Genomic DNA, 14,397 nt, shown 5'->3' on the forward strand with positions numbered 1-14,397 from the left:
GACCACTTAAACCCCCGCACGCCGCCCCGCAGACACCCCCCCTCATGCCCGATCGCCACCAATGCTAACCGATGAATTAATGATTATGATCATTAATTCCAACCATAGGTATATTTGTTTCCCAAATATATACGTTTAGATTAAAGTTTCTCATTTTCAAAAGGAACATGAAAAAAAAGCATGCCAAAATCTGTAACGCAGGTTCTCCTGAATACAATGGTACCCCATATGTGGGCATAAACCACTGTATGGGCACAGAGCCGGACTCAGAAGGGAAGGAGCGCCAATTAGCTTTTTTAATGCAGATTTTGCTTAAGAAATTTCTGAGCGCCAGGTGCGTTTGCAGAGCCCCTGTAGTGTCCGCAGAACAGAATCCCCCCAAAAGTCACCCCATTTTCGAAAGTACACCCCTCAAAGAATTCATCTTTGGGTAGGATGAGCATTTTGACCCCACAGGTATTAGAGTAAGTATTCAAAATTAGACAGTAAAAATGAAAAACACGAATTTTTCCAATAATATGTTCGTTTAGTTTAAAATTTCTCAATTTCACGAGGAATGGGAGAAAAAACGTACCCCAAAATCTGTAACGCAGCTTCTTCTGAGTAAAACGGTACCCCATACATGGGCATAAACCACTGTATGGGCACACAGCGGGGCTCAGAAGGGAAGAAGCGCCAATTAGCATTTTCAGTGCAGATTTTTCCGAAGAAGTTTCTGAGCGCCAGGTGCGTTTGCAGCGCCCCTGTAGTGTCAGCAGAATAGAACCCCCCCAAAAGTCACCCCATTTAGGAAAGTACACCCCTCAAAAGAACTCATCTTGGGGTGCAGTGAGCGGTTTGACCCCACAGGTATTAGAGGAAAGTATTCAAAATAAGACAGTAAAAATGAAAAACTCGAATTTTTCCAATAATATGTTCGTTTAGTTTAAAATTTCTCAATTTCACGAGGAATGGGAGAAAAAACGTACCCCAAAATCTGTAACGCAGCTTCTTCTGAGTAAAACGGTACCCCATACGTGGGCATAAACCACTGTATGGGCACACAGCAGGGCTCAGAAGGAAGGGAGCGCCAATTTGCTGGAGCAAAACCGCAGCTAGTAATAGTTATTAGAATAGCGCAGTTACTAAAATACAATAAAAAAATTAGATTACAGGTAATGTGGGGTGGTCACGGGCAACCTGGGGTGGTTACAGACCATCTGGGGTGGTTACGGGCAATGTGGGGTGGTTACGGGCCACGTGGAGTGGTTACGGATAAACTGAAGTGCTTTTAGGTAATCTGGGATGGGTAGCTGTAATTTGGGGTGGTTACAGGCAATCTGGAGAGGGTCACTGGCAATTTGGGGTGGTCGGAGGCAACGTGCGATGGTCGGGGGCAACGTGCGGTGGTCAGAGGCAATCTGGGGGGAATTACGTGTGATTAGGGGCAACCTGGGGGGGGTTACAGACAATCTGAGGTGGTTACGGGCAACATGGGGTGGTTACAGACAATCTGCGGTGGTTACGGGCAACATGGGGTGGTTACAGATAAACTGAAGTGCTTATAGGTAATCAGGGGTGGGTACATGTAATTTTGGGTGGTAATGGCAATCTGGAGGGGGTCACGGGCAACGTGCGGTGGTTAGAGGCAACGTGCGGTGGTTAGAGGCAACGTGCGGTGGTCAGAGGCAACGTGCGGTGGTCAGAGGCAACGTGCGGTGGTCAGAGGCAACGTGCGGTGGTCACAGGCAATCTGGGGGGTTACGGGCAAATGGGGCTGATTACAGACCATCTGGAGGGGGTCACTGGCAATTCGGGGTGGTTATGGGCAGCGTGCGGTGGTTATGGGCAGCGTGCGGTGGTTATGGGCAGCGTGCGGTGGTTATGGGCAGCGTGCGGTGGTTATGGGCAGCGTGCGGTGGTTATGGGCAGCGTGCGGTGGTTATGGGCAGCGTGCGGTGGTTATGGGCAGCGTGCGGTGATTACGTGCGATCTGGCGTGATTACGGGCAACCTGGGCGGATACGGGGAACCTGCGGTGGTTACGGGCAACCTGGGGGGGTTAGGGGTAATCTGGGAGTAAACTGCAATTATTACTATAATAAAAAGTGTGTGTTTTATTTTTTTGTATGTTTTTCACTTTTTGTACTTTATACATTCATTTTCACTGTATTACTATGATTACTGTGATATTTTCTATCACAGTAATCATAGTTCAGTGACAGAGACCAAATTGGTCTCTGTCACTTTAAATTTTCCGAGATAACAGATTCTGGAGCGCATGCGCACTTCAGAATCAGCCTGGACGCCGAGGAGGACGGAGCTCCAGGATCAGGTAATGTATATGGGGAAGGGGGGTGACACTGTTTCACTTTTTATCCTCTGTCACCAATGATTTATGGTGACAGGAGATAAAAAGTGCACTGGGAACAGGCTATCAGCGGTATATAGTATATACCGCTGATCGCCTGCTCCGGGACCACACGGGGGGGGGGGGTCCCTGATCACTGCCCCATGCTCTCCGCTACCTCCGGTGGCGGAAAGCATGGGGCTTTGATCATTTATTCATTTCCATCCCTGCGAACAAACATCGTTTGTTCCCAGGGATGGGGGCGGCCATCTTGGATGTGATGGCCGCCCGGGGAGGGACAGTGATCGCCCACTAGGGGGGCTGATCTGGGGTCTTGTAAGGAGATGTAAGGCAGCGCCGGTAATGCCCGGTACCGGCGGATCGCCACTATAACGGTAATTGCAGCGATCCGCCGGTATCGGAGGACGAGGGGAGGGGGCCAGGGGACACACTGTTAGTGGCGGTGGGGGTAGGCAACGTTCTGCAGCCTCCCCCCGCCGCCCGATCGGCGGGAGGACACGGAATATCCCCATAGACGCTGCGGTCGCATTGACCGTGGCGTTTATGGGGTTAACTGCCCGGGGGTACGCGGCTCCCCTCCGGGCAGAGGCAGCAGGAGGAGGCTGTGTCACACAGCCTCCTTTTGCTGCTCGATCTTAGGGTCAGCAGGGGGAGGCAGGGAAGCCATGACGTCCAGGGACGTCATGATGCGTTCTGCCACTGCTTTTCATGACGTCCCTGGACGTCATATTGGGGGAAGGGGTTAAGCAACAGCCGTTGTTTGTACACCATACGAACAACAGCCCAAATCTGACAGTTCTGCTGATGTAAACTTCGAAATTTCACATAGTGCTAGTTTTAAAAAGTAGAGAGGGTTTACTCTTTCTTGGCAACTGCAGATTGAGCTCAGTATTACATTATTAATCAATCTGGCTTTGGTTTCTCACCCTTTCTCTCAACTTTCCAAAAACTTTTCTGTAGTAATGCTGGTGCTCTGAAGCACCTTTTGGGACCCACTCCTCTAATACCATACCATACCATACCACACCACCGGGGGCAATTCACCAAATCCTGCCTGATTAGTTATGCATTTTGCAAAAAGCTATTACATTTTTTTCCTTCAAATTTGTGTACATTTTGTGTAAACATCCCCTCATGGAACAAATTCACGATAATGACAACAAAAATTAAACATAACACTGAACGATCATTTGTCCTCCGTAAAAATTTCCTATGTTTCAGGCACCCTGTGCTCTGTCGAGTAGAGGGCACTTGGAAAAATGCTCAAGTCTCCCACTGATTTCATTGGGGCTTGTTACTTGAGTATTAAAAAATGCTCAACTTGAGTAATGAAGACTCAAGCATTTTATTATTAGCACAAATCTAATCTTTAATAAAGTCTATATTGTTTACTTCCAGACATAGCACAATTTGTTTTGAAGTGCCAGCTATTTTGCAAAAGGAACAACAGGGTGTTCTATCATAGCAGCTGTCGCTTGAACTTTTCAAAAACAAGGACCGACTATTGTTTTGTCAATATGTTCAATCAAAAACAAAAAGTTAAAAATTGTTTCCAACAGTTGCTAATTTATTTAAGAAAATAAATAAATCAGGAAGTATGTTATCAGAGAATGTTCAGGTCTGCTGTTATAGTTGCAGTCAAAGGGAACACATACAGGTCTCTTTTGTTGTCCATAACCTGGGGGTAGGGCTGGGCGATAAATTGAATTAGTTCGATAAATTCGCCCAGAATTAGAGAATCGATTTGATTTTTTTTTCTTTGAAAACTGAATTTGTGCAGTTACCCAGCAGCAGGGGCGTTGCCTAGCCCTGAAAGTTGTTTTGATCCCGCAGCTCACCCGACGTAGCGTCTTGACGCAGCTCCAGTGATGCCACAGTGGACGGCAGCACATTCCTGCTCCGCCTCTCTCCTGCCTCCGCACACATGCTCCTAACGGGTTGAGGGTCAGGGCCAGGTCTTTGTTCACCCTGCTCTGCCTCCGCCGCACCTGCAACTCCCTGCCAGGGGGACACCACCGCCACCCTGCCAAACAAGCCGCTCCTGCTTTTCTCCTCGCCACCAGGGACACTGCTGCTGGGATTTGGGGTACAACTCTTAATGCCGCCGATCACCCTATCAGCAGCTGCGAGCCTGCAGGGTACTCAAAGTATCCCTTTGCATATACTGACGCAGGTCTATATACAGCACCAGGTCAGGCACAGTGTACATGAAGGAGATTTCCCCTGTATATAAAGAGTCTGCATATACTGTGGTAGTGCAGTGTCTGTATACACTGTGCCAGCACCGGTGCTGTGTATAGCCCTGCTACATTGCCCCAGTATATACAGAGCCATGTATACTTACCGCTCTGGTAATGTGTATACAGACATTACACTGCCACAGTATACAGACACAGACAGCTCTCCTTTCTTTACCTCTATGGCATGGGGCGGGGTTACTGCAGAAAAGCATAAGCATAAGTAGAGGTAGATTTTAGCAAAAAAAAAAAAAAAAAAAAAGAAAAAAAAAAAAAGATTTTATTTTTTGGCCTTATCGCCCAGCTCTACCTGGGGGGCAACAAATACTATGCAAGTTGGTTGCCAACTATCCTGAACAGAGCTTTAAGCCTGTATAAAACTGTAGAGTGTTCCTTCAAAAGAAATAATTTTATTCCGTTGGACACTAAAGAGAAGAGAAGTCATGTCACAATTAAGAAAAATCTGTCCAGTGAATGATATTTGATTGCATAAATGTTTTGCACAATTGCTTTTGTGCGCTGACAGCGAAGGCATTACTTCATGATGAATACTGACAAATCCGGATTTATGTAATAGGAAAAGATCATCATGTCACATGAACTGAATGCAGAAACAGTCCACATTCTAATATTTTACTGGTACTGTTTCTGGGGCTGTAGTAGCAATTACATTTCTTTTCGCAAGCAACAAGGTCAACTTGTAATATATACAGCTGGTAATGCATACAGAAATTACTTAGTTTTTATGTAAGGTGATTTAGTGATTTTTTTTCTTTATATGGATCCAAATGTATGCTGGCAGTTTTTTTGGGAAACTGCCACTACAGTTTTTGTGCCAAAACCAGAAGAGGACCCAACAGGAAAGAGAAGCATTGCCTTTATATTTCCTATCCTATTTGAATCCACTTCCAGTAATGGATCCAACTGTTGGACATTGGTCAAAAGCATCCGTTATTAAAAATAAATTAAAAATGCTTTAGAAAAAGACTGTGATTTACCTGTTGTTGTATCAAGTGTTAGAACCTGAGCTTTTCAATACTGTGAAAAGGCATCCTGAAATAAACCTGTTAACGCAAGCAACAAGCTATGGCCTAAACCCAACCCAGTACAAGGCACCCTGCTGCTAGCAAGGTACTCTACAACCTGTTCCAGTTGCTGCATTTACAACAGATCAGAACAGGGCCACGTACATGGTGATCAAGGCATAGGGTACTGTCAGTGAAGAATAGCTTGACTGACAGCTAGCTAACGTGTTTGGTCAATTTAATGCAGTGTTTGCATCTTTCCTCCCACTCTCTGGCTTGTATGGGCTATAATTCATCACTTTCATAAGTTTTTAATGGTGGCCATACAACTTATAACTTAAATGATAAGAGGTTAATAAGTCATTGCCAGTAACCTCTGGTCACAGTATATGTCCTGTGAGACAGAAACAGGAATGTTAAAATCCAATATGCCTGTTCTTTCCTTACACCGACACATGCAATTGAGGGAGGTTTTGGATATCCCTGTATAAAATTAGACAGCTGGCCAATCAAACCATTATCGGAGGTTTGAGCAATGTTAAATGTACGTTCCATGGACACAGTAAAATTCAAAAACCTTTCTATCAAATAAGCACAATGCAGAGTTTCCTATCGAACTGTAATATGGCCCCTCCTGTAGGTCTGTGTGCCTGCTATTCCAGATGTGACATTCTCCAACAAATACAACATGTAGCATTACCTATTAGGGGAGAACAGATTTGTACATACAATACCGACCATAGCCTGCACGACAGCACACAAAGACAATTATTGAATGCTTCATAATATAGATGCATATGTATAGAACCTATCACCCCTCCCCCTTCCCTGTATCCATCCCCTCCTTGGTTGAACTTGATGGACATGTGTCTTTTTTCAACCGTATTAACTATGTAACTATGTAACTATCTACAGATTTTACAGAACCACAAAAGGGAGCTTACCACAAAATGATATGATATGGCTGCTGTCTTCGTGGACAAACTTCCTTGTAACGGCTTCTTCCATAATTTGTTTAACCTTTAAAAGAGATTAAAATAAACTGCTGAATTAAGGTAATCATGCTATAATACATGCAAAATATTTTTTTTTTTGTATCAGTTTTGCAGTTATGACACTGTAGAACAGGACTATAAACCAAAATATTATGAAACTAATACTCAAGAACAAAGCTACAGAATGGCTTGCTGTTGCAAACACAGTGCACCACATCTACAGTACCTTATGCTGCGTTTACACGGAACGATTATCGTTCGAATTTTCGTAATAACAATCGCATTTGAGCGATAATCGTTCAATGTAAACACAGCAAATGATCAAGTGACAAGCGAAAAATCGTTTATTTTGATCTTTCCACATGTTTTCAAATTGTTGTTCTTCGCTCCCTAAAAATTCGCAGATCGCTTCATGTAAAACAGTCTTTCAAAAGATTCACCCTATGTGAAAGATGGGCTTAAGCGATCTTAAAAATTATCGCAATAACAATTTTTCTCACAAATTTTTCTAACAATTTATTTGTCTAAATGCTGATCGTTATAAAAACCAAATCGTTGTTTCAAAATAATAATTTTTATTTTTATAGCGCCAACAGATTCCGCAGCACTTTACAATTCTGGGGGTACATACATAGACAAAAAATAGACATTACAGAGATATACATATAATTATCCATACGTGAGGAGTGAGGTCCCTGCTCGCATGCATCAGCTTACATACTACTAGGAGGGGGTTTAAGACAAAATGGCAGAGGGGCAAAGTGCTTCATTGTTCTTATGGTCCGGCTATCTTTATAAAAAAGGCAGTGCAGGGAAGGGTGGGTGAACCTGTCACCAGCCAATGCCTGCATGCACAGGTCTAAGTGCTTAAATGCTTGGCGTATGTGTATGTATGTGTCTGTGTGTGCTTAGTGGAGGTGTGTGTGTGTGTGTGTGGGGGGGAGGGGGTTTGAGGGTAGCAGTCAAAATTAGGGAACCTGGTAAGCCTGCTTGAACAGATGTGTTTTGAGGGCACGTCTGAAGCGTTAAACGATCGATTGGACAAATTATCGCTCCGTGTAGACGCAGCATTCCTCTTTCATCTGTACTAACAATATTTTACTCATCACTAGCCATTAGACTGGATCAATAGAATTACTGCTCCCCATTCCTGCTTGAAAATATTCACTTTATTCATTGCTGCAGTGACCAATTCAATTTCATTGCCAACAACATTTTTTGCTATTGACTATAAAAATCTATTTTGTTTTTTTTTTTTATAATTTTTTAATATTGTCACCCTCCCTTTCCTTATGTGGAGTTCTCCGCACCACTTTGAAGCTTACATTCTGCACATTTCATATCTACCTGTATAAACCATGTCTTCGTTCTCCGATCTAAAATGCATTTTATCATGCATTTTCATCGGAATGGGCCATTCCCACTGCAGTGCAGGCCGGGATTAATCTTCTGTGGCACAGGCACGGTAAAGCAGATAAGGATAGAGCAACGTCACTGCCCGACCACACCTGCACCACGGAGAATAAATTCCAGACCATTCAGATGACTTCATGGAGGGGATGGAGGCTACGGCGCTGATGTAGGCGAAGACACAGGGCATGGCGGCCGTGAAGACCCACTCAGATTACACTGTCCGCCAATGATAAAATGCATTTTTGACTGGACAGAGAGCAAAGATATGGTTTGTACAGGCAGATCTGAAATGTGCAAAATGTAAGCCCCAGAATGGTGCTGAGAACTCCACTTATGGAAGTGAAGAATTTCAATCATTTTTTTTTTTTTACATTAGCAAAAACTTAAAACTTCAGACTAGGGATAGTACGATACAGAACTCTCAGTAATGATTCCCGCTGTCTGCCCGCTCCGTGCAGCGGGCGGATCCAGCGGGAGGACCGCCTGGAAAACTGGGATACAGCCATAGCCATAGTCTGTATCCCAGTTTTCCAGGCGGTCCTTCCGCTGTATCCACCCGCTCCACGGAGCGGGCAGACAGCGGGAATCTGACGCCGAGCGTTCGGGTTCATACGAACCCGAACCAAACTCTGTTCGGACCATCCCTTCTTCAGACCTCTTCGCTTTCACCATTTGGAGGCCTCATCATCATCATCATTTCTTTCCAACACATTCTACAGCACTTTACAATTATGAGGGCACATACACAGACCTTACACTGTATGAAAAAAAGGGCTGAAACAAAAGGGCATCAAGTTCTTTATTTCAAAGATAGTATAGCCACATACTGCCTGCTTCACGATATAGTTTGCTTTGGGGGCTCCCGGTGTCTGGACATCCCACTCAGCCTATCAGTGCACTGCGGCGAGGCAGCACACTGATTGGCTGAGTGGGACATCAAGCACACATTTGTGGGTTTTTTTTTAGCTCAATGCATGATGTCAGTAACATATATACATAAAATATAAGAAAATTAATAGGCTTTACTATAGGCTGCAATAAACATATTTACAAACATCAAGGCTTTACTTTGTAGATACAAAATTATCTAGAAGTTTTCTATAAACACAGGTGTCTTCACGGTTACACTTGAACTAAAGATGCAATTTGCTTTGAGCTACGGCTTTGATGAAAGTCACAAAGGGAAACAGAATAGAATAATGACTTCAGTTTCAGAAGCAAGCAACAGACTAGTTTTATTACAAGCAAGATGCTTTTGTCCTTTCTTGTGGTAGAACTATTAGGCTCATTAAAAAAATAATAAAATAAAAACATAACAGATTATATAATGGGTTGTAAATTGGGTTATACAATAGCTTGTGTCTATGGTACAGAAATACTGTGCATCATAACTACAAAATAATCTGCAAACACACTGATCATACAGTATATTATCACTAACCTGCTTATTTGTCATTTTAAAACAAATGACTAATATCACTGGGTCAGGGTCATGACAACTGATGAAAACAGTATGTGCACTATGCTGGGCTAATCTGGGCAAGGTAAGGCTGAGTTCACATTTCCCTTTTGCTGTTCCACCACAATGGGTTTAATAGGGTCTGCAGGTTTTCCGTCATGATGTCTATATTTTGCAATAGAGAAATGGAGCATCAGATGCTAATTTGACTACAGCACAGTCCAATGTATTGCATATTGCAGACAATTGAATAACTGATCCCCCAAAAGGTCCTGCTATAATATCTACTGTATTATGAACTGTTGGATCTTAACCATTTGAGGACCAGGCCCAAAATGACCCAGTGGACCGTGCAAATTTTGATCTTAGTGTTTCCGTTTTCCCCTCCTCCCCTTCTAAGAGCTCTAGCACTTTCAGTTTTCTATCTACAGGGCCATGTAAGTGCTTGTTTATTACAGGAATAGTTGTACTTTGTAATGGCGTCTTTCATTTTACCATAACATGTATGACGGAATTCCAAAATTATTATTTATGAAGATATAAATAGGTGAAATCGTAAAAAGAATGCAATATGGTAACGTTTGGGGGGTTCCTGTGTCTACGTAATGCACTATATGGTAACAGCGACATGATACCATTATTCTATAGGTCAGCCCGAACACAACCATATGCAGGTTACACAGATTCTCTAATGTTATATATATATATATATATATATATATATATATATTATATATATATATATATATATATATTATATCCTCTTTTTGGCAATTAGCTATTAATAAAATGGGCCTATTGTGACGCTTATAACAGTTTTATTTTTTCACCTACGGGGCTGTATGGGGTGTCATTTTTTCTGCCATTATATCTAGTTTGTATTAACACCATATGTGTGAAGATCAGACGTTTTGATCACTTTTTATTAAAAAAAAATTAATATATAATGTAACATCAAATCGGTAATCCGCGCACTTTTTTCCCCTCTTTTCGCGTACGCCGTTCTCCGTTTGCAATAACGCTTGTTATATTTTAATAGATCGGACAATCACGCACGCTACGGTATATTATATGTTTATTTATTTTCATGTTTTATTTATATAATGGGAAAGTGGGGTGATTTAAACTTTTATTGGGGGAGGGGCTTTGGGGTAGTGTGTTAGTGTTTTTACACACATTTGAAGTCCCTTTGGGGGGACTTTTACATACATTAGTGTGATTATTCACACTGATTACTGCTATGCCATAGGCATAGCATTGATCAGTGTGATAGGCGATCTGCTCATTGAGCCTGCCTGCTGGGATCTTTGGTTCAAATCTAAATATAGATGTTTTTTTCTCTTTCTTCAGATGCAATTGTTAAATACTGGACTCTGTGCTGGTAGAAATGGATATCAGCAGTATGGTGGCTTAGTGGCTAGCACTATTGCCTTGGTGTTCTCTGGTTTTGGAAACAAAATAATCAAAATTGGGACCGGCATTTTTGGCTCCTGAAAATACTGTGTAAATTAAAGAAACCATATGCATGAAGACCGGGCCAGATTATGATTGCTGGAGAGCCCACCACTTTATATCAGGTGGTTTCTGCAACTACTGCAAAGTCTATACTTATATTATCACATAAACTATGTTCCGGAATATTATAGCTGTTGTAGGACTACAAACCCCACCACACACGTACATGCTAGGAGTTGTACACACTACACACCAGGAATTGTACAACATACTACAGATGGGTAGCTTTTCAGCGGACAGGGCTTAAAAGAGCCAGGATTCTGTTGCAAGTTTAACAAGCAGCAGCACTGCCATATCACTGTAGATCTTTACAATAAAATATTGGCAATATTATTCCTTTATTTATATATCTCCAACGTATTCTTCAGTGCTGTACAAAGATTGTAGTCACTCATATTGGTCCCTGTCCCCAATGGGGCTCACAATGTTTTGGAGTGTGATCAAATCTATGCAAACTTTAAAGAGAACATGCATGCAGCTTTTACCCTGGTGGTATTTAATCCCAGGAATCCAACAATACAAAGCAACATGGCTACCCTCTGTACCACCCACAACATAGCCATCAGCTCCTCGTCATGTTGCCCTTACCGCTACAGTTTCTCCTGGGCTCAGATGTTAGCTCCTCCTACAGGGGTGGGGCTAAATTAATGTGGATGAAGGGACCTCACAGGAAATAACGAAAACAGGTAGGGTGGTCATGTGACTGAGCCTGAGAAGACAATAAGTGCTCTAAATAAAAAATAAAAGTGTATAAAGAAAACACAACACCTACAGAAGTCAATGCAGTGTTAGATTTTTTTCAAAATCTCAGGCAACCTCTCTTTAAGCCCGAGCATGACTCAAAACTGTTTAGAGACAAAAAAAGAAAAAAAAAAAAGAAGCTTGCCATTCCATATCAAAGGGTGGTAAGCAAACCCTCGAGAGTATGGCCCTCTCTCTCTATGTTCCAGTCTGTTAATTTATTCTTTTTTTTTTGCTTTCATGTTATGTTCTGCACGTGAAAGTTTTGTACATTAACCCTTATCACTTGCACAGCACTCGAGAATCAAGGGTACTTCAAAAATAAATATTAATAATACTAGGCATGAGGCAGAGCTGGAGTTCTTTTTCCTTTCTGTAGGTAAATGCAGGAAAAACGTAATCCGTATAACTCCTGCCCTGCTTGGACGATGATGATTAATACAGAGAGGTGGTTTTATCCAGTGAACTCTTCTTAAATAACACCCAAAAAGGAGATATTTTTGTTTGTAACAAAACCTTCACAAATTATAAAGAGTTTCTTCATGTAGGTGTAGTCACATGAGATCGTATTTTTAGTTTATCTTTAAAACGTTTTTTTCTTTAATTTTGCTTTGTAAAATTTTTCATTTACTATCTGGAGGTAGATCTAGCACCAGGAAATGAATATCTTGTATGTAAGGATTGAAGGATCCAAGATTATACCGTGCCTCGGAGGATAATGTCTTACGCAGTGATATCTGATTACATATATACAGTACCTGTTAGTCACCAAGCAACTGGTGGTCTTTCACTGCTTAGCGGATGTGTGTTTGATTTAATAGCGTCAATGAATGTTGCTAGGAAACACTACTTCTCAGAAATTACAATGTTTCACATTTAAAGAGGCCCGAAACAGTTAGAACATGTACTGTACTTTGACCGAAAGAGATGTTCAGGAACTTTATTAATCTGGACATTTTCAAACTAGTCATTAAAGGTCATACTACAAAAGTAGAAAAGAATATTGAGCCTTATGTACCCAGCTGTATAATGGCTTTGTCCGAACATAGAGGTGCATGAAACCTTAAGCCCGGGCGGTCTATTAGGTCTGCAATTATCATTCGCGATCCACAAAAACTTTGTGATGCAGCTGTAATCCACACTTGGAAAGATGGTAGTTAAAAAGGTGGCAAATGTCAAAATGATATGGATCCGTAGTTTTTGTGGATGTTACAGATGTTACATTAAATTCCAATAGACTTCAATGGGTTAATCCATTTTATATGGATTACAGATCCATAAAACTATGAACAGCGTGAACAGCAGAATACAGATACATTGGCACTAAATTTGTCTGTAACTGTGAATCCGAAGTTACGGACATATTTACAGAACATGTGAACTAGGCCTTATTGTATATCTGTTTGGCTCAAGTTTCAGGCAGAAGAAAATGAGGGTATATACCATCAGACTCGGCTCTTTTAAGGGTGAATAGATAACTCACGAGGCATCTGGTAGAACTTGTTACACTGCCATACAGCGTCCACATGACTCCTTGTGTCACAATGCCACGTGCAGAATGCTTTAGGGCCGTATTACATGGAACAATTTTTTGCCAAATCAGTTAGATATCACTCTGTTTAATAAAGAAAGAGATTTATCTGACAGATCTTTGAAGCCAAAGCCAGGAACAGACTATAAACAGGGAACAGGTCATAAAGGAAAGACTGAGATTTCTCCTCTTTTCACATCCACTCCTGGCTTTGGCTTCAAAAATCTGTCAGATAAATCTGTCTGTGTAAACGCACCCAAAGAGGAGCTCATTAACCCCTAGACGACCCTGGACGTAGGGTTACGTCATGGAAGTCTGTCCCCAGACGACCCATGACGTAACCTTACGTCATGGGTGGTATTCCCGCTATGAAGCGCGCTCCGGAGCGGAGCGCGCTTCATAGGAGGTGGGGGCCGGCTGCAGTGAGCAGCCGGGACCTCACCGGTAATGACACGCTGCAGCGATCGCGCTGCCGTGTGTCATTAACCCCTTAAACGACCGCAGCGTTTAAGTGTAAGTGACAGGGGGAGTCCCCTGTCACTTACCGATCGGGACCCCCGCAGTGTGACTGTGGGGGTCCCGATCGTTGAAACGGACTGCTGGAGGTCTCTTACCTGCCTCCATGCGGTCCGATCGGCGATCTGCTACACTGAGCCTGCACAGGCAGGCTCAATGAGCAGAGCGCCGATAACACTGATCAATGCTATGCCTATGGCATAGCATTCATCAGTGTAAAAATCAAACTAATGTATGTACAAGTCCCCCAAAGGGACTTCAAAAGTGTAAAAAAAAAAAGTTCAAAACACTAACACACTACCCCAAAACCCCTCCCCCAATAAAAGTCTAAATCACCCCCCTTTCCCATTATATAAATAAAACATATAAAAATAAATAAATAGATAAACATATAATATACCGTAGCGTGCGTAATTGTCCGATCTATTAAAATATAACAAGCGTCATTGCGAACGGTGAACGGCGTACACGAAAAGAGGGGAAAAAGTGCGCAGATTACCGATTTTATGTTACATTATATATTAAAAAAAATCAATAAAAAGTGATCAAAACGTCCGATCTTCACAAATATGGTATTAATAAAAACTAGAGATCATGGCGGAAAAAATGACACCCC

The 14,397-nt window shown here is 42.3% G+C and overlaps 1 protein-coding gene across 2 annotated transcripts in view; it reads right to left on the bottom strand.

The window, feature by feature from the left end:
* SGSM1 (small G protein signaling modulator 1) overlaps positions 1 to 14,397 on the bottom strand; it is a 113,301-nt gene that overhangs the window by 72,597 nt on the left and 26,307 nt on the right. Inside the window, exons 1-2 of one of the 2 annotated variants that reach the window (XM_069964109.1) lie at positions 9,461 to 9,540; positions 6,556 to 6,631 (exon numbers count right to left, since the gene is read on the bottom strand). In XM_069964109.1, coding sequence (XP_069820210.1) covers positions 6,556 to 6,631; positions 9,461 to 9,475 — 91 coding nt within the window. In that variant the 5' untranslated portion in view covers positions 9,476 to 9,540. Of the gene's footprint in view, positions 1 to 6,555; positions 6,632 to 9,460; positions 9,541 to 14,397 lie in introns of those variants that run through there. The other variant, XM_069964108.1, reaches the window with a different exon arrangement.

The sequence above is a fragment of the Dendropsophus ebraccatus genome, chromosome 3, assembly GCF_027789765.1.
Source record: "Dendropsophus ebraccatus isolate aDenEbr1 chromosome 3, aDenEbr1.pat, whole genome shotgun sequence".
Lineage (NCBI taxonomy): Eukaryota > Metazoa > Chordata > Amphibia > Anura > Hylidae > Dendropsophus > Dendropsophus ebraccatus.